At 39.2% G+C, this 21,756-nt stretch overlaps 1 protein-coding gene across 5 annotated transcripts in view; it reads right to left on the bottom strand.

The window, feature by feature from the left end:
* Positions 1 to 21,756, bottom strand: part of LOC129745268 (protein madd-4) — a 797,076-nt gene that overhangs the window by 214,746 nt on the left and 560,574 nt on the right. For 4 of the 5 annotated variants that reach the window (XM_055738232.1, XM_055738235.1, XM_055738233.1 and 1 more), the window contains exons 3-5: positions 7,948 to 8,091; positions 7,651 to 7,803; positions 7,422 to 7,549 (exon numbers count right to left, since the gene is read on the bottom strand). In XM_055738232.1, the coding sequence (XP_055594207.1) occupies positions 7,422 to 7,549; positions 7,651 to 7,803; positions 7,948 to 8,091 (425 nt within the window). The remainder of the gene's footprint in view (positions 1 to 7,421; positions 7,550 to 7,650; positions 7,804 to 7,947; positions 8,092 to 21,756) is intronic. The other variant, XM_055738234.1, reaches the window with a different exon arrangement.

Below are 21,756 nucleotides of genomic sequence, written 5' to 3'. Positions count from 1 at the left end.
GTTTTTGTAAGAGATGATTGGGTTAACTTTAAAGCCCTAATAGTAAAAATAAAACTGTTAAAAAACAACTCATGAAAAGTGGAAGTCCATTTCAATTTCCAATGTCTAACTTATAAGGCAACACAACATGCAATAATTGAAAATTAAGAGAGAAATGCCGTCCACGAAGTATTTTGATAATTGTTCTGATGAAAATTTTTGTTTGGTGCGATTGACTTCAACCTGACAAGTCAAGGTCGATCTCTAGACACTCTTGATCAACTATTCCAGAGTACCATAAAACGGGGTAACTTTGATCACCGGGATAAACTTGATCAACAATAAACTTTTCCACATTATAATCGAAAAGTCAATCTATATTTTGAATTTCTGACAACTGTTTTCTACGTTTGAAAGCCTATTAATTGAGTATCAAATAGGCAAAATTTGGTTAGTATTTTAATTTTTTCGGTTGGTAAAAATCTAATTTCAAAATCTTAAAATATTTGTTTTTTCCAAGGCCCGCAAACAAACAGCTCTCCTGATGATACCGAAAAGCATTTAGAAGCAAACGGGTTGTTTAATGTGAAAAAACAACTTTTTTTTCTTTTTTAATGAACAGTCATAGTGCTATGTTTGAAGTCATTTAATGAAAAACCTTCTATATTTAAAAAGGATGGACATTCTCCAAGAAAGAGCCCGCATTGGAAACCAATCAAATAGTTAACTTTGAAGAAAACATGAAAATGGATATAGTGGGAGAGGCTAGAGGCATTTGTGAAGGGTACATTTCCCATCACAACATCAATAAATTAATATGTTCACATATATTTGACTATTTGACTTTCAACGAAATCTTTATCATATCAACAATGCCGAATCACCTGAATATGAAAATTTGTAGGTGCAATTTGAATTTATTTGGATATAAAGAGGTATGAGTGCATGTGTTTGTAGCTAAAGGAGTACAAGTGCAAAAATTGAAAAAAAAAACATGTGTCGCCTCGATCAACGTCAGCTAAACGAGTTTTTTTTATAAAAATTATGTCAAATGACTTGTTTTCATTTCAGAAGATCATACTTATTCAAAACTTTCATAAACAATATCCATGAAATTTATTGGAGCACGACGAAGTTTAAGTGTTTTTTTTTCTTGAAATCAGCTTTTATGCACTTACACCCCTTTGGCTCCAAAGGTCTCATATAAAAATTGTGGCGCTTTTTTTGTGACTTCGAAACAGCTCTCTAATACATATATTCTTATTTAATCACAAAAAAATGTTTATTGACAGTGTGCTTATTCGAACCTAAGAATTAAGCAAAAAATGATGTTGACTGCTTTGCGGTTGTTTTGAAATTTCATTGCGGATGCATAAAGTTGTTTTTATTTTTCAGAATTTAGTTTAGTTCAGTTAATTTATATCATTTTGATAGCCCATTTTTCTCAATTTTGAGTTATAATTCTTTCAATACAGGTTATGCTATCTCAAAAAGAGATAAAAAAGTTTTAGCGTGTATACGTTCTTCTCGATTTAGTTTTAAAAGCACATTGAGCACATTTTTAAAACTGGTGCCAAAGCTCTAATGAAAACAGGAAAGTATGTGTTTTTTGAAGCTTTAGAAACACTTTAGCATCTTTTTCACAACATTCTTAAGATAGTGTTTTATTAGAGTTCTATCAAAACTTTCAGGGCTCTTTTAAAACACGCGATAATTGAAGAATTTCCTATGTTACAATAAAACCGTTTTAAAAATTGAATGCCGTGAAAAAGACTTCATAAAACAATTTTAAAATTCAAAAAAGCCGATTGGCTTAATCTGCGTTACTTGGCTCTCATACAAAATGTTGTGGGCTCTCATGCATCATCAACGCGAAATAAGACACAAATCGAATAACTTTTAATATATTTTTCAAACAAACTTACTTAATAAACAACTTTTCAATTTTAGAGACTCAAACTGGATAATGATTATTCAGATCTTTGCAAAAAAAGGCACAACTGAAAAATGTTTGAAACACAAGTCACGACGGATTAGGGATGAATCGTCCAACAGGATGAGAATACCAAAAAAAAAATGTTTGAACTGCCACCACCCAAAATCTAGGTTAAAATTTTTTGGAAATCTTAGGACTTTAAATGAACACAAATGTAATTATATGAACAAAGACAACGGAAATTGCAAACTCTATGGAGTTGTAAAAGATCGCAGAGACGGCTGAAAAACTTTTTAATGCCATTTCACTCTCGATTGATATTTGGATCGAACTTCAAGATTTTCCAATGAAAATTTAAATCATTATTCCTTAGACGCGGTCCATCTTGTCGCCAGAACGAATTTAATAGACTCCCTTCGGGCCCGAGGAAAACCACCTAACGTTCCAGTGAGAGATGTACTAGTTGTGCTAGATTTGGACTACATGTTCGAAATCTACCTTTTTCTAAAAGCTATCGATCTTCGTCTATAATTCTTTTTTATTTTCATACTAGCTGATCCCATACGAACTCCGTTTCGCTTTCAACTTGGAATATGTCATGAACAGCTTGTATGAACACGCCAATTACCAAGCATGTACTTCCGAATTCATTGTTTAGTAATAACTGCAAAAATATTGGACGAACATTTTTTCTGGCGATTGCTACTCATTTTGAAATCAGGAATAAATTGAACGTGCCAAAAAACCCCGTGTATAAATTTTGACTCGATTGTTGCACACAACGCAATTACTGCCAAAAAGTTAAACCCCTTTCGGTGGTCTCTTATACAATCTTTGATATCTGAATTCGATTACCCTTCCCTCAAAACTCCCGTGTGCAAATTTTCAAAGCAATCCATTGCATAATAACGTCAATATTGCTTAAAGCAATGAAAAAATGATTAATATGGACGACCCCTTTCGTCGACCCCTGGCAAAACATTTGACATCTGAAATCGATTGCCCGTCCCGTGAAAACTACCGTGTGCAAATTTTCATCCCAATCCGATGTATGATAACGACGATACTGCAAAAATATTGAAAGGTTAATATGGACGACCCTTACACTGAATTTAATACCTGAAATCGATTGCCCGTCCCTCAAAACTTTCGTGTTCTAATTTTCATCTGAATCAGATGGATAATAACGTAGTCTTCTTATTTTTTTTTTTTTAGAATAGTCTCTGTTCATCGTTTTCGTTTCATTTAAAAATTTATAGTTATAAGGTTTTAATTAATAGAAATTAAAAAAAAATCCTGGTATGCTAATTCATCCTTTTGCGAAAAACATTTTTTTACCAACAATCATTTCTTAGGAAGCTTGAATAGATTTGGCCTAAAAGTTTTATCTTCAAAAGATTAAACTGGTTTTTTACCAAAAGATGAAACTGGTTTTTTATCTTTTTTTCTAATGAAAATTTCTGTTGAAGATTATCCCACTTTTCAATATGAGTGATCTCCCTGTAAAATGGTATATTTAAGTTTAATTTACTTAGAAATTTCTTAAAAAACCTCCGAACTTTGTTGAAGCAGGTTGAAGCAGCACTTTGCATGTTTTCAATTGCATGTGTGTATTTTTTTTTTGCTTTTCAATTTCGCACTGTTTTATTATTAGTTTACCTTAAATGTTGAAAGTTCTGCTAATAGCTTTTTGATGATATCAAAAACAAATCATTTCGAAAGCACCATTTTTATAGTATGAAAAATGTTTTTTTAGCTCATTGACACAAACATCCCAATAAAAGATGGTAAAATCGACCACATTGGTCATCAAAGGTAACTCAAAAGTTAAAAATTTGCCAGTGAAATCGAATTGTATAAAACTCAAAACCTCAAATTTTATTATCTTATAAATATTCTAATCCCCCATTAAAATTCCAATTGAAGCGTTAAAATCGCAGCCATGAACTTATAGGTGATTCTGAATCTAAAAAAATTTCTTTCTCTATGAGTAATTCCAAAAATATAAAAATCGTTGATCCTCAAAGCTCCCCCAGCGGCGGTAAAGAGCACTTTGAAAGCCACTACTATTCAAGTCAATATATTCCTGCAGGATAGTTTTATTTTCCATTCAAAATGTAGGCTCATAATTGCATCCAAATATCTCGTACCGGTAGCATGTGCTTTGAACAGTAGAAGGTACAAAAAACACCCGCCAAAATTTTCACCTTTAAATTTTAAATGCCCAGCAAGCTTTGATTTGCTATCCAGTACATGTGAGCTCTGGATGGTCGTTTCTAATAGCCTGCCTATGGTGATGGTGAAAATAATCCCGCCAACGAAACGAACGGAAACGAAACTCGGTTCAAAAAATGGATGCCATGACTTTTGGTTCGTGGGAATAAAACCGTTGTTGTATGGACGACCGCCTTCAAAAGGGGTCATCCGAAAATCTAAAAACATTTTTCATCATTCCTGGTCCTAATGAGCATCCATGCCAAATTTCAGCTCTCTAGCTCTTAAGGCAGCTGAGCCTATTGAAGACAAACATACAAACAAACAAACGGAAATTACTTTTTATATATATAGATAGATAGATAGATTTCCCTTCCCTATCTTCTTTCTCTTTAAAATAAAAGTGTTAAGCTAAGCAAAATATTGTAAAAACAAAAAACGAGTTTGGCTCCTTAAAACCTGAAGGTATGAGCCGTTACAAATAAAGATTTACAAAAAAAAAATGAAAATTTAAACAGCGAATTTAGTGTAGCAATTCCAATTTTTCCTTTTTTACGGGAATGGCTGTATCTTTATTTCCAATCATTGTAAAGGCTTCTAATTTCTTGAAACACTAGTTAGATAGTTGAACTAAATTGTGTAAAAACTTCATGAAAAAAATATCAACCGAGCGAGAAATAGCAGCTTGTTAAATTGGGGAGAGAGTGCGTAGCATCAAGCGATTTCATTCTTTTTTAAACGCAACTGTAAGTTGTGTCATCACGAATTGATTTTTTACAATGAATGACCCTTTCTTTTTCTAAATGCATTGAAACTTAAAAAAAACGTCACCAATCGAACAATCCTTCATATTGCGTTCAAAATCGGTTGGAACTGAATGTAATTGAAAAGAACGGCAATTTTTTCATTAAAGTTTCTTGATACTCATGAACATTCAGTTATAAAATGATCGAAAACTATTTTTTATAAACTTTTCAAGTAAATAGCTCAAGTTCTTTTATTATTTCAATATGAGCTTTCAATCTTTTTTGAATGCGAATTCAACAAAATGAGTTATCTTTGGCTAAAAGCACCCATGTTTGAAGACTTTATGGCTTTAAGGTCTTTTTCGAAGACCATAAAAATCAAGGCTAAAATTTAAAAAATAGCATCTGATAGCAGACATTTGAAAGTTTTTAAAATGGTTGTGTTTATGAAAATAGGTTCAGAAGTTTTGATTTTGCAACCAAAACAATAGTCCGGGTCTATATGACCCTAACTGGCTGATTGTCCTTTTGTTTTGCTGAGTGACTCTGGTAACTCTAATTAAAAATCTAAAAATGAAAAATAGTTGATCTTCTCATTTGAGATAAAGTCGAAAAACTTCAAACTTCAAACCGTTCCTCAGGTATCGTATTTTGTACAATAGAAGAGAAAGGACAGGTAAATGAAATGTTTAACAATGTAATATTTTCACTAAATTTATTGTAGAACGAAATCTACCGGGTCAGCTAGTTTAATATGAGAACCTTCCTTTACAAAAAAAGAAATGGATTCTTGTGCATAGTTTATCATCACAGAATGGACAAACTGATTTGTGTTATAAATTTGATGGAATTACCTGACCGACTTTTTGAGTGCCAAAATATTTGAATTCAATTTGGGTTAAGAGTCTTTCTATACCCTATTCGAGATTGGGGGGGGGGGGGTCTTCTCACTGGTTTATTGAAAACCAGAAGTGGCTTGATTTTCCTATATCTCTTAGGTAGAAAAAGTGATACAATAAATAAGTATTTCCAGCCCAAAAAAAACTTGCACAAAGAGTATGGTAGGATAAAATTACGACCTTAGTGCTATCCTATTTTTAGAACATTTTGCAGTTATTTTTCCACAGAATCAAGAACAGTATTCAATTCCTTAAATTTTCATTTCTCTTCTAAAAAGTTCTGAAGATAATAGATCGACGCATTTAATAGCAGTAGTAAAAATTCCTAGCTGCTATCGAAACGTACTCTTACCTCACTTCTGGGGCAAAAGTTCGATTTTTTTTGTTTTGATTATAGTCGTTTTACCATCTTTATGGCATTCGCGACTTTATCAACGTTGGAGTTGGCGGATCGTTATTGAAAAACTTATCCGGTACAACTGTGTTCGATATTTACTCTTGGGCTCGAACTCGCGGACATCGGCTCAGGAGACAACAGACTTGCCAACTGAGCTATATCACAAGCCAGGATAAAGTAATGATATGATATGATTGTTATGATAACTAAAATTTTTGATTATCCTTGAATGATATGATATGGGGTTAAAGTTCGACTATTTAACATTCCACATTCTTGGGAAAATATTTTATATCAATCTTTGCTTACAGCAGCAGATTCTGTGTTCGCTTCTGAAACAAATCCTATACATGGGTGAACAACTTGCACGAGTTTGAAGTTTTAGACTGATTGTCCATATTCAACAGGTTCACGAAATTCAGCTTTTGTCGTATTTTAGTAAATTTTCCCGCGAGCAAGTCTTTGTAGAAAAAAAAATGCACTGATGTTTCCAGTGCATTGAAAAAAATGTTAAAACTTTCCGTTCAGATTTACTTCAGTAGATCCCAAATATCATTTGTACTTTTGACTCTTCAAGGTTTCTTGTGATTCACAGTTACTGTGCAAAACAGAGACGTTTTCTTTCTTCGTCATTTCATAGCGGTTGAAAACAACGGAACAGAAAAATTGAAACTTTCATTGAAAGCCAGAATTTTGATTGCTCAAACATGTTTGCTGTTATTATAAATATTACATCATATTTGCAAAAAAGCTGCTTTTCCTCATTTTTCGGAGTATTTTCAACTTCAACGAAAAAAATTAAGTCTGGATGTAGGCTGTCTAAAATCTAAATCATTATCAATCCACGCCAAGGTTTTGAATTTTACTATTTGTTACTCGGTTGGTGATAATCTCAAAACGTTTCTTTACTCCACCTTACACTACAGATGAGGCAGTTTTTTTAAGGTAATCACGAAAATATCTCTACATTTTTGATAAAAAAAAGAAGATGGTAACATTTCGTTTAAGTTTTTGAAAAAAATTTCTCTCTCGTTATTTGAAATTGGCTTTGCCGGTCTTGAATTTAGATAAAAAAAATTAATGGCTTTTGAAATTTCCGACGTTTCAATCAGTTCTGTTGGACTTTTCAAAAGAACAGACAGCGCATTCCTCAAAAAAAAAGAAAATAAGTCGAACCAAGCCCAATTAAATTAGGTACGTTTGATTCAAACCTACATTTAAAATATTATTCTCAAAGCAAAAGTTCTCACCTGCACGTCAGAGCACACGGCTCCGAGTAGTCGTAGTGGGGCGTCCATTTGAGAAGTGCCCCATCATAGGGCACATCGTCGTACGCCGAGCACTGATGGGCCCGGAAGTCCTGCTGCTCAGGACAAGGCTGAAAGAGAAAAAGTCGGAAATAAAAAGCTCGTATCAGTGACAAGTTTCTCGGGAAGATAACGGCCGTTTTACTGGGTAGGTTTTCCGTTTGCTTCTTACCTGCATGTTGCATATCTTGTACCGGACGGCGTCTCCTTTGCAGCCGTGAGGCGCATGACACCGCCTCAGCTGGTACGCTACCCCGCCGTCGCAAGATCGGGAACAGGTTGACCATTCGGTCCACGATGACCAACCCTGAGCTTTCGCGCGTTTCTGAAGGAACACAATTTTTCATAAATAAACGTTTCTCTATACTGTTTTTGAAAGAAGCGAATGTAGGTTTTTTGAAAAAATAAAAAAACAAACAAAATAAACCAACATTTTCGAGCTTATAAGTGTTAACAGACGATTGCTTACACTCACCTGCACCTCTTCGTCGTCTTCATCCTCCGGGTCGGCATCGGACGGCGCCCAGGAGCTCAGCGTTTCATTCAGACTTTTACTGTTCTTATTGCTATTACTATCTTTGTGGGACGCCCTCGCTAACGTTAGCAGTAAACACTGGAAGTAGGAAAAAGAGAAATAGACATAGTTTTAGAAAAATTGAAATGTTCCGATATGCGGGCATAACATGTTATTATCTGGATGTATCTTCAAATAAAAAAAGTTTGATATAAAAACGTATGGCTGAGGACGCCTTAGTTTTCAAGAACCTAAGTTCAACATCTTATGTTACCGTCGATTTGACGTAGTCTAAAAAATTATTGGTTTCACCAGTTATTTTTAAATTTACAAAAAAAACATGCGATTTTCGCCCTTCTTATATAGATATAATTTTTTTATATTTTTGTTATTTCATAAGCACCAATTGCAATAATTTTTGGTTTTGTTCGAATAAAATATTACATTTTTTCTGTCAAAAATGTTTTTAAAGTGAAAGCCTAGGGGAGCTGCATACATTTAGGGGTAAAAACCGTTTTTCCAATTTATTTGATTCTCATACCTCAACATAGCTATTCAAGTATGTACTTCAATCCTAAATATTCTGTATACTAACAAGTTAAATAATTTAATTTTCAAATACCTCATTACAAGCAAATAATAAGCCGTACGTGTCATTTCCGCAGGAAATGTCCTTTCCCGTTTTGTGCTATTGATATCCATGGTAGAAATTCAAATACTCGGTCCAATTCAATTGAAGAACTTAATAGGACGACAGACAGCATACTGTCAACATCTTTCCGCACTTGAATATTGCAGTCATACACACTAAACAAACACACAAACAGCTCTAGTGGATAATATGCCATATCTGTGACATGTCAATGGCAATTCAGTGCAGTGAAGCCTTTCGCACTCTCTTCACTTGGTAGAAAGCTGACAGATGTGCCTCGATTATAATTAACGCTACGACGACGACGACGACGACATCGTCAATGAGAGCAATTTCATGCAGAAGCACTTATTCATCGGTGTTTGTGTGCCAACATTCGAGATTGGCGTTTGCTGATGTCCTTGAAGATGGATGCACCGGACGCCGCGTTACGAAAATCGTGTTGATATATTTCAATTGATTTATTTTGATCATTTCATCATTTTGACTATTCGTGAATTTAACGCTAAGCAATACATTTTTTCCAATACTAAAAGCAACAGATCTAAAACCAAACATTCGATTTAGATAATTGTTGACATTTGGAATAGTGAAAAATTTTATAAAATGAAAAAGTGAAAGCATGAAAGATCAAGAGTATAAATTTAACAGAGTGGAAGAATGAAATAGAGAAAGTGTTAAAGAGTGACAGAGTGAAAGAGTGAAATAATGAAAGAGTGAAAGAGTGAAAGAGTGAAAAAGTGAATGAGTGAAAGAGTGAAAGAGTGAAAGAGTGAAAGAGTGAAAGAGTGAATGAGTGAAAGAGTGAAAGAGTGAAAGAGTGAAAGAGTGAAAGAGTGAAAGAGTGAAAGAGTGAAAGAGTGAAAGAGTGAAAGAGTGAAAGAGTGAAAGAGTGAAAGAGTGAAAGAGTGAAAGAGTGAAAGAGTGAAAGAGTGAAAGAGTGAAAGAGTGAAAGAGTGAAAGAGTGAAAGAGTGAAAGAGTGAAAGAGTGAAAGAGTGAAAGAGTGAAAGAGTGAAAGAGTGAAAGAGTGAAAGAGTGAAAGAGTGAAAGAGTGAAAGAGTGAAAGAGTGAAAGAGTGAAAGAGTGAAAGAGTGAAAGAGTGAAAGAGTGAAAGAGTGAAAGAGTGAAAGAGTGAAAGAGTGAAAGAGTGAAAGAGTGAATGAGTGAAAGAGTGAAAAAGTGAAAGAGTAAAAGAGTAAAAGAGTGAAAGAGTGAGTGAAAGAATGAATGAGTGAAAGAGTGAAAGAAAGGGAGAGTGAAAGAGCCAAAGAGGAAAAAAATTTGCGAGCGTACGAATAAAAGAGTGAATTGAATGAAAGATTTTCAGATCAAGGATGTGGAATATTGAACGAATGGGAGTGTTCTAGACGTAAAAAAATTACCATATCAGTCGGGTGGAATCAATATATTGTGACGATTTATCCGGGGGAAGGACGTATTTCGATTTACGCTTGAACCAACACGATAAATGAGAGGACTCTACCGGATGTTGGAACTAGAATACCGGAAATTTCAGGTAAAAGATCCGCGGAGGCGTAGTGAATTAAACGCGTGGTTTTTGTTTAGCTTTTCAATTAACACTGTCTTTTATTTTTATCCGTCATAATGACATGTCCCAACCGGTTTAACGTTTTGGTTTCTAATCGGTTCTTCTTGGACTTACGGTTTATCTTTAAATTCCGTAACACTGCCCCCCTCTAAGATCCCAGTCGTCCCGACCTGGGTAGCGTTGAAAGTTGCTAATCTGTCGATGTGTACAATCTTCTTCCTGCCAACGGTTTTCTCGCGACGTATTTCGTACACCAAATCAATTATTCGCCGAAGAACTATGTAGGAGCCTTCCCAATCTCTTTGCAATTTTGGACATCTTCCCACTTTTCGCTGAGGGTTGTACAACCACACTAAGTCCCCTTCGGCAAATTTCGGTTGATTGGATCTCAGATCGTAACGCTTTTTCATCGATTCCACTGCAATGCAGATGTTGTTTCGTGCCACTTCGCACACCGTTTGCATGGCTTCTAGCTTTTCCTGTACAAAGCTTGCAACTGGCCTGATTTCATCAGGTGAAGAACTTCTCCAAAGATCAACCGGTAGTTGTAGCTCGCGACCTAGGTTCAGAAGTGCAGGACTGAACTTAGTCACATCATGAATGGCTGATCGGTAGCTTAGCAAAGCAAGTGGAAGCAATTTGTCCCAGTTTTTCTGGTCATGGTCAACAAATTTAGCAAGGTAATCTAGAAGGGTGCGATTGAATCTTTCTGCTTGGCCATCAGATTGCGGGTGTAACGGAGTGGTCCTTGTCTTCCGAGAGCCCAGTCTATCGAGCAAGCTTTTGAAGACATCACTCTCGAAGTTGCGTCCTTGATCGGAATGGACTTGCTAGCCGCCGCCCGTGGCGTAGAGGACAGCCTTCCAGTCTTCTAAGCCAGAGGGTGTGAGATCGAATCCCGGTCACGGCATACATAGTACACTTTCGGTGGATTGGTGGTTTTAGCATTTGTAAGATGCTAGCCATCATATCCCCGAAAGATGTACGCTTAGAATTAAGAAAAAAGGAATCTCTTCGAGGAAACATCATGTTTCATTGAGATCCTGTATGTGTTTGTGTTCGTTTAAAAAAAAAAAAAAAAAAAACTCCGTAACGGCAAACGACAGACCCTAAAAGTTCTTCGGCAACAACGTCGGCGGTTTGAGATGGAATAGCTGAAGCCTTAGGCCATTTGGTAAAATAATCCGTCATTACCAAAATCCACCTGTTTCCTTTTTCGGTTACGGGAAAGGGCCCCAGCACGTCGATGCCAAGTTTTTCAAAAGGTTCTCCTACTATCGTTGGCTGCAACTCGCCCCGCGATCTTCTTGAGGGACCTTTCCGAGCTCCACACGTTTCACAGGTCATACAGAAAATTTTAACGTCTCTACTCATCCCAGACCAATAAAATCGTTGTTTCACTTTCACAAATGTTTTTGTTATGCCATAATGTCCACCAGTAAGACCACCATGTATTTATTGTAGCACACCCTTAACTTCAGTTTTTGGAACTGTAACTTGTAAGTGGTGACCAACATTGTTCATCAACTTACGGCAAATAACTTCATTTTGAATTTTCAAACAATCGAACATCGTCCAGTACGTTTTACAAAGGGGTGGAAGATGAGATATTTCTTCGAGTTTTGGTCGAAAACCCTGTGAAAGCCAGCCGTTCACAGCCTGTAAACAAGGGTCGCGTTTTTAAGCATCTCGCATGGAATCGGACTCAGCAGCGGCCAGGTTGCAAACTAAAACATCTTCGGAAGCTCGCAGCTGTTCGTCACTTGTTTCCAACTTGGCACAGTATTTGCACCCCAGCTCCCGACAAGGTCGTCTAGACAATCCATCTGCATTGCTGTGCTTCTTGCCAGGACGATGTTCACTTATAAAATCGTATTGGGAAAGTCTTTCGATCCACCTTGCAACTTGCCCTTCTGGATCCTTAAAACTCCTAAGGGGACATTCAAATATTACGTAACGCAATTTTCAAGAATTTTCAACCCTCCCTCCCCCCTACGTAACACATTAGTCTCAAAATTTCTAAGCAGAATCCACATAGCGTAACAAACTGCTATACCCCCTTCCCCCCCCTAAAAGCGTTACGTAATATTTGAATGGTCCCTAAGCCACCTAAGTGCTGCGTGGTCTGTCCGAAGTTTAAATCGTCGTCCGTAAAGATAATGGTGGAAATGTTGTATTGCTTTCGTAACTGCTACTAGTTCCTTCCTTGTTACACAATAGTTGCGTTCGGCTTTGGACAAAGTTTTGCTATAGAAGGCTATCACGCGCTCCTTCTTGGATCTGTGAAAGAACAGCACCAGTTCCACAGTAAGAGGCATCGGTATCCAAGATAAACTCGACATTTGTTTGAGGGTAAGCAAGCACAGGAGTTCTTACTAACTTGGTTTTCAAAGATTGAAAGGCATCTTCAGTTCATCCAAGTTTTGGATGAACTTCCTGTAATATGCGCAAACTCCAAGAAAACTTCGAAGTTGCTACTTATTTGAAGGAACAGTCCATTTGTCTATTGCTTTTGTTTTATCAGGGTCGGTTTCAACACCTTGGGCTGATACAATGTGTCCAAGGTATCGAACTCTTTGTTGCAAAAAATTTCATTTCTTGGGGTTCACTTTGAGGTTTGCTTCACGCAGTCTTTGGAACACTTCCGAGAGATGACAAAAGTGCTCGTCGAAGTCTTTAGAGTGAACGATTATATCGTCCATGTAGATCAAGCAAAACCTCCAGGACAACCCTTGTAGGACTAGTTCGACCAATCTTTGGAATGTGGCAGGGCTGTTACACAGGCCAAAGATCTTTCCCTGCCGAAAAGGCCGTTTTCTCGGCCACTTTGAAGATCGACTGTAGAAAACCATCTTGAGCCGCTGAGCGCATCTAACGTCAGATCATGTAGTCAGCCTTGAACGACCCGAAGTAAGCGTGCTGCTTATGCGCCACCCTAAAAGGGACAGCACCCCAAGATTGAATTGCCCGGCTGAGACTCACTTCAAGGCGAGTCCATGTAATTTATACGATTAGATAAAGGATCGAACAAGGTTGACTTCCGTATCAGCAAACCGATAGAACTCGAGGGAACCTCGAGGGGGGACTCACTCCCCAAAATTATCGAATCCTAGAAGATATTCCCAAAAACATCCGGTACGATACCACCCATACCTGAAATTATCATCATTGGACTACCAAAAACCCATCCCCGAAAGGTGAACGGTTGTGGAAGTGTAGACAGCTAAAATCATTCAAATTCAAATTTAAACACGCCACGCGTAGTGATGGAATTCATAAATGATAAAGTCAAAATTCTTGGTGGAGATTAACATCAGAAAAATATATTATTTCAATTTTCTGTATTAGCATTTTAAAGCGTTTTTATGCACAAACAAAAGTAGAGTTCATTTCATGTAAACTTTTCGGGTAAGTATTTGTTGTTTAATACATTTTCATTAATTAGGCCTAATTTTCTATTTACATTTTTCTTACAGCTAAAAATCTCTCCTACCAGTGCGTGCGAATCTCTAACTAACTAACCGTGCAGTGCTTTCGTCGACGTTCCGGTTCGTAAAATCTTGCAGTTACTGTACCGCAGAGCAAAGGCTAGAGCATGCTAGGTTGCTAGGTACGTTCTCTCTCGTTGGAGGGGTCGTCCAACTTTTTACCACATGTGGTTTTCAATTTTATAAATTTTGAAGATCATGATCATTTCGAAAAACAGCAAAATTTGAGTGCGTTTAACGCATAATTTCTCAACAATTTCAATGTTGCATCCGTCGTGGACGGCACTCTGCGGGATAAATACAAGGGCGAGGAATATGAGAAATGACTCACCGATATAGCGTTTTTCAACCAAACCTGCGATCGATTCCTGTCGTAGCTCTCCTCGATGCTGCGCTCCTGATGGGTTCGCCCGTGACGGACCCGATTCGGCGGGGTTGGCCGAAATGGATGATGATGGTGTAAATGAGCTTCTCGGGATGCTTCGCTCCCGCTCCACTCGTTTTTGACGGAACACGATGGGGCGGGTCGGAAAACTCACTTGAGCTGCGATGTTCCACAGCTACGATGGTTGATGTGCGCTTCCGGCAGGGTTGATCGACATCAACCCTTATGATGATGGAATTGGCCGGAATTGCTGATCCGTTGTGATCGGAAGTGCTGCTGCCAACTCGCTGTGAATGAAAGGCTGGCCAATACGGCAACATATTAAGCACATGCACGGGCACGGTTTCTAACGCACGTCTTTACCTGGCTCTAATTATTATTTCACACGCACTTATACGGTCCTAGCTCGCGAAGTGTAGCCTATAGATGCGGGGCTACACAACAAAAAGAATTAATAACTAAATTATTTCTGAACTACATCACTTTAAAGAAATACCTTTTGAAAAATCGAAAGGTCAGCAAACGATTCGCGAACCAAAACCACACTTCCACGCGCGATCACAAATCAGATCAAAGTGGTTGGAAGTGTGTTCCTCAGTTCAGGGAAAGCGATATCGGGCGTTGACCCCAAGCGGAACTACGTTAATCCCGAAGTCTTTAGAAATTCTTCGGGGTTTTGACGAATTTGGTTTGTCGCTCGTTCTATCGACTTTTGATTCGGGTCTTGCTTTTCCTTTCCAAATCATGTCGCCAAACAACATGAAGCCGCCATGAAACGAGTAAGCATGGCATTCAATCTTCGATGCAACGATCGACAAAGTCAGCGAATCGATCAAAGCTGCTAGTCTACTAAAAGGCGCCCGATTCAGCTGAATAAGTAGTTTCAAAATTTTCATAATGGTGCGACCGCTACATAACACCGGACTTGTTTTACGAAAATTTGGTTTTCGGAGCAAAACCAAATTTTCGTAAGGGGAAATTAAACTGAAAATTTTAATAGCTATGTACAATGGAATAAACCTAATTCTAACTAAACTACTATTTACAAAAACAAACATATCAAATATTCTTGAATCACCCCTAAGAAAAGTAAACTTTCGCATTTTGACTTCTCCCTCTGGCTTTGGCGTTGAAAAACCTCATCAACTCCCAGCTCTTTCCTTCAGAGCTTCACTCACACTTTTCTCTTTTAAACCCAAAACCGATAATCCCTACTTGATCACTCCAATCCATTTGTTGGAAAAACTTCACGTGGGTTTATTCTAACATCGTCTGTTTTTGTCACTCTTTAGTAACAAACCCAGCGAACTCAATCATACCATCTAGGCAGATTTTTCACACCGGTACATTTACCGATCAAAGAATCCCTACCCATTAAAACAAAATAATCATTCATATTAGTTTTATCCTGAACTCATCTGACCTTGTCACTCTGTAAGTAACAAGATTCAGTGATCTGAATCATACCATTTAGGCAGATTACTAACACCGGTATATTGACCGATCAACGAATCCCTGCCAAATGAAACCACTTAATTATTCAACTAGCATTAGTGTTCTAACCTCAAACATTCGTTTGATAAAATGAACACCCAGCTAGTGCACTGAGCATAAATAATTTTTCGACACTTTCATTTTGTGCTCGAAATTTGCATACCGCACAACCTTAATGAACAGCTAAAATGTCTGTTCGCAAAATCAAGCAACCCATGTTTGCGAGACGGAAGATGTCAAAACGCGAATGTAAACAAAAAAGTTATGGCGAAAATTTTTGTGTTCCGAAAAATTTAATTTTTATCTGGGAAATACTACAAGAAATTCTTGAAACTGTACGGAATATTGCAGGTAATCATAATTATAAGTGTTAATGATATTTTTTTCTTCTTTTAGAGAGCGACAACGGGTGAATTACGACTGCCGGAGAATTGCTGCCGTAACGATTTGCTGCTGGATCTGGTCGCTGCTGCTGTTAATCACAATGCTTCGGTTTCCGACCAAAAAAGATACCCTCTCCTGCAAAAGTACTTGCACTGCTTCGAGATGTGAGCCAATGCGATAGATGTTCTGGAAGCTTCCTAAAATGGCCATGGTGGATGTTCATTTTTTGAAATGTACTCGGATGTTCGCTATGACGGAAAACAACAGCTTCTTTGCGCTAGGGTGTTTTAGCAGCACTATAAGCCAGCTCCGTGTGTATTCCCATCAGTCGTGATGGACGATTAAAACCCAGAACCGAACTCCCAATCACACGACTGTTTTGAAGAATATTCTACAATCATCAACAAGCAAAGGAAACAGTATTCGGTCCTAAGGTAAATGGTTTTGAATTATTACTAATGCTCTTTTTTTTTTTTTAGGTACAGCCGGAAGAAGGTTTCTCCGAACTATTCAACTGCTACGAAGAGGGTTTAAGAGTGCCTACTATGATGGTGCTAACGACGACCGCCTGACATTCGATTTCCATCCAGTTCCGGGCCGTATGAACTGGTGCTGTTGTTGGACCTGTTGCTGGACTAGCGTCCTGATGCTTTGTCAACGCGGATAACCAACCAGGATAACCAACCAGAACGAATCTCCCAATCGCTCGACCGTTTTGAAGAACTTTCTCCAATCAACATCATGCTAAGGAATCAGTATTCGGTCCTAAGGTAAAAGTTTTGAATTTTTACTAATCCTTTTTTTTTTTTTTTTAGGTGCAGCCGGAAGAAGGGTTTCCAAGCGATTCAACCGATTCGAAGTGGATTCAAGTGCCCGCTATGATGGTGCTAACGATGACCGCCTGACATTCGATCTCCATCCGGTTCCGGGTCGTATGAACTACTGCTGTTGTTGAACCTGTTGCTGGATTAGCGACACAATGCTTTGTCAACGCTCGGCGGATTGTTGACTCCCCTGGTTGGTCCCCTGGTCGTTGCGGATTTACAACATGGACCGGAGTTGCGGATAATCGATCCAAATCGTGGCAATAAAACTATTCCCATGGTGAGCCACCGATTTGAAAAATGTCCCACACTGGACAGATTTTCGGCAAACAAACGTGCCTAAACCTAACGTGGCAGATAAGGTTTTTACCAACTCCCCGTTTAATAAACTGCCTTAAAATATTCCATTAATATATACAAAATAATTCAAAAACCAAATCAAAGAAAAAAAATTCAAACTGATAAATTAAATTCTAATAATATTTACAAAAAGTTAATTCTTCCACCTAGATTCAATAAGGACTTATGTTAGATTCAATAAGGACCCATTGTAATCATAGAAAGTAAGGGAAGAAACAAATGTAAGTGGGTACAAAAACACCACATTAATTTTAAAACTAACAATAGGTTAAGCTTGTGAACTAAAAACTAACATTATTGAAGGAAAAGAACTTGAAAGGAACAATGAGATGAGGTAAATGAAAATGTAGGCTAAGGTTAGGGAAAATGAGCGGATGCAAGATTTGTCACCTCAATCTCATTTCCTATTTATTTACAAATATGTACAGTCGCGTTCGCGTTCGGTTTCGTCTTGTTTCCAGACGGTTTAGGTTTTATCTCTTTTCTATTTCGATATGTTTTCGTGGTTTCTTTAGACATCTTGCGTTCATTCTAAGACCACTTTCCTTAATTTTAAAACATGTCGCAGCTTGCTCGACTTACTTAATTTTGCTCAACATTGTCTCGCGCCTGCTCGACTTCTGAGTCTTACCGCGATCAACGTTCGGGTTTCCCCACTGCCGAACTCACGCTTTATGCTTCCGATTTCTCGTACTCCTCATCAACGTCATTCCGACTCCGAGTTTTGTGGACTTAAGGTCATCGTTCTCGCAGTAAAATCGCGGAACTCGCTCTATTATTCATGTCGAGGGGAACGCTTAGTTAGCCGCAACATTTCTTAAAATAAGAGAAGCTATCTCAGAACTTCGCGAAGAATAATCGTTCACTAGAGTGTACGATGTTTCATATACCAGATCATTAATGTCATGGTACCTTGTCCTGCCTACTAGATAGGTTTACGTAGCTTTACTTTAAAAAAATTTTATGAGGGATCTGCAAGTTTCTTTAAGAACTTGCAGTGAAATATTCCTAGTCTTTTTCCTTCTAAATTATCTAAGTCGTAACAATGACTTCCCACCACTCGTTTGACAACTGCCTGCACGTATTTTGGGGCCAGTTTCCCACAGAATCCTTTTCCCTTGTCTGATTGCTCTGTGTTTTTCTTAAGGACCTTCTCTCCTACGGAATAGGTCGGACAGTTAGCATTGGATCTTAAATTGTAGTAGGTGGAATGTTTTTGATATGCCTTTTTCAGATTTTCTCGCACTTCTTCTAACAATTTCTCCCTCTGTTTCGGTTCCAACTGCCCACTACCCTCGGTCGTGTCCCTAAGACCTCGGTATTCGCGTCCGTCGGTCACCATGTTTCGGCCAAATAAAACAAAGTACGGTGAATAACGGGTAGCCTCGTGAATCGAATTTCGTACGGCGTTAGCTATTTCGTAGACGTTGTTCGCCCATTCCTTCTGGTCTTTTTTTATCGATGCTCGTATCGCGGTCGTGATTACCCGGTTCACTCTTTCTGCATCGTTCACCTGCGGATGGTAGTTGGGTGTCCGCCAATGAGTCACGCCGTGTTTCTGTAGAAGACTCTGGAACCTACTCGATACGAACTGAGCTCCGTTGTCGGATAAGACAACTTCCGGTACCCCAAAGAGCAAAAACAGGGAATTCTCAACAAAACTGACCAGCGATTCCGCGGTTGCCTGACGAAACGGTTGTACGATAACGAACTTACTGAATACGTCGGTCACGACCAATAAACAGGTGTTGCGTCGCTTTCCGGAAACTGGCAATGGCCCGACGTAGTCCATCGTTATGAACTGCCACGGGTACTCAGCTATCTTTTTCTGCGACGACATCGGAGGTGTTGTGTTCTGGTTAGTCGCCTTACTCGTCTGGCAGACTAAACAAGACTTGCAGTACTTTTTGATTTCGGAGGTCATCAATGGCCAAAAGTATCGCTCCCTAACTGCTGCCAAGGTCTTCTCTGCTCCAAGATGCGCCTTTCCATGTATTTGGGTTACAATTTCGATTCGTTGTGGTTTCGCAGGGTAGCTTTTCCATTGGTATCGAGGATCTTCGACTCTTCCATTGGCTTTCACGTATTTCCAAATCTCTCCGTCTATGACTCGGAAGTCGGGATATTTCGCCGGTTCTTCTTTTATTTTTTTGGCCAGCTCTCGATGCTCGTCATCAATGGGTGTTGCTGAAATGAAATTAACCGACCGTGAAAGACAGTCGGGCAGAATGTTCGCTTTCCCTTTCCTGTACTCCAGTATAATGTCGTACGACTGTATCTTCAACGCCCACCTCAATAACTTTGCGTTTCCTGACTCCGCACCCATGGTAAAAAGCCAAAGTAAGCTTCGTGCGTCCGTCACAACCCGAAACTGTGTTCCTTCGACGTAATGTCGGAAGTGTTCTATTGCTAGAAGCACCCCCAGACACTCCTTCTCCACAGCTGCATATTTTCTTTGGGTGCTGCTTAACTTCTTACTGAAGTAAGCTATCACCCTTGTCTGTCCCTCACACTCTTGCGTTAGCGCCGCGCCTACCGCATTATCTGACGCGTCCGACTCAATCGTAAAAGGTTGATTAAAATCAGGATTTCCTAATATCGGCGCAGAGACTAGAGCACCCTTCAGCTCTGTAAACGCTTTTTCCGCCGCTTCAACCCACGTAAATCTCGTCTTGGTTTTCTTCAGCAGATCTGAAATCGGAGCGACGATCTGGCTGTAATTCCTAATAAAGCGTTGATAGAATCCTGCTAAACCAAGTAAACGGCGGATATCTTTTACGCTTTTTGGTCTAGCGTAGTCGAGGATTGGAGCAATACGCGAGTTGTCTATACACACCCCGTTTTCTGTTAGTAGGTAGCCCAAATAAGTCACTTGTTTCCTACAAAATCGACTTTTATCGAGAGAAATAGTAAGATTAGCCCCAGAAAGCCTTCCTGCAACTATCTTTAGAAGTCGAACATGTTCGCTGAATGTGTTTGTGGCTACGACGATATCGTCTAAGTACACAAACACATGTGGCTCGAGGTCGAAACCAATTACTCTTGCCATGAGACGACACATTGAAAATGGGGCGTTTGTCAACCCAAAAGGGCACACCTTGAACCTCCATAATCCGGTACTCGTTCTGAACGCCGTGTAGTCCCTCGATTCTTCTTTCAGCGGTATCTGAAAGTAGGCGTCTTTCAAATCGATGACCGAGAAAAATTTCGCCTTCTCCAACTTGTGGAAAATGTCGCTCATCGATCGCATAGGATAGGAGTCTTTCCTGGTTAGGGCGTTAATTTTTCTTGAGTCCAGGCAGATTCTAAGCTTCCCATTCGATTTTCTCACAGGAACTAACGAACTAGCCCACTCGCTCGTGCATTCCTCAATCGCATCTAACTTCTTGTATCTTTCCAGCTCGATGTCCATTTCGGCTTGGATCGCAGGCGAACATCGATACAAGGGTTGACGAATTGGTTTCGCGTCTTCCTTCAGGATAATCTCGTGCTGAAGCATTGTAGTCCGGCCCAGACGATTGCCAGTTGTGACCGGAAACTGACGAATGGTTTCCACAAGTGCTGCTCGATCTCTGGTGGTTAACTCGTGCTCTGTCTCCACAGTCTCAGGTGTTGTCTTCGACGGTTCCGGAAGCTCCAATGCTGGAATATCCAAACTTTCATCTGGTTCGGTTTGCTTCAGAGCTGGTAACGTATCAACAGGACATAGGGTGATTTCGATCGAGTCAACTGTTGGTGACCTTCCATCTTCCCTTTCAGCAATTGGAACTCGTTCAAACCCGTCTCTTCCTTCGATCATGGGTTGAATGCCGAAGGACTTCCAAAAATTGTAGCCTAAAATCAATCTCCGACATACTTGCGGTACTACAAGTGTGGAAATAACCCTGGTTGTTCCCCAGAACTCGATAGGAAGCTGTACGTACCCCAAGCATTCATGGACTGTTTTGTCCGCAGTCACAATCTTAAGCGGACTCGGGTGTAATTTCAATCCGTTTCTTTCAGCTATGTCCTTGACTCCAGTTACGCTGACGCTAGCGCCCGAGTCTAACAAAGCATCGTAGTCCTGATCAAAAATTCTAACTTTAACGTGGGGACAAGTTTCTGGATGGACCCTCACCTCGCACACTTTCATAAACGGATCACTAAAGGTCTCCTCGCTGGGAACTTGATCTATTGGTGGAATGCTGTCGTTCCCTCTCTTGCATTCCCCCTTTCGTTTCCCGCACGTGGATTGCGGGGGTGACTATCGCAGAATGTTGAAGTTTTTCCCGGATTCCCACAAATGTAGCAAAAAATTCGCTTCTCCTCCTTGCACTGCCTCCACAGGTGACCTTGCTTCCGACAGTTCCAACAGTACGTCCCTGGCCTCTCTGCTGTCGCTGCATGATCGCCTTCTTTGAACGGTTGTTTCCGAGCTCCGATTTCGTTCGTATTTCGACGCCTGTCTTGAAACTTTCCTGACATTGCATTCACCTCTTCCGTCTCCGAATATTCCGAATAAGTTTGATCTGATTCCTCCGCTGCTTGAATATGGTGCAAGTTCGACGACTTCGAAGGCCCTTCGCGAAAATTTCGGAGCGCGGGATCGTTTGCATCGATCCTATACGCGTAGTACTCCAGTTTACTC

Source organism: Uranotaenia lowii, chromosome 2 (genome assembly GCF_029784155.1).
Source record: "Uranotaenia lowii strain MFRU-FL chromosome 2, ASM2978415v1, whole genome shotgun sequence".
NCBI lineage: Eukaryota > Metazoa > Arthropoda > Insecta > Diptera > Culicidae > Uranotaenia > Uranotaenia lowii.
Note: the sequence above shows the minus strand (reverse complement) of the source record. Positions and strands in the feature narration are given on the sequence as shown.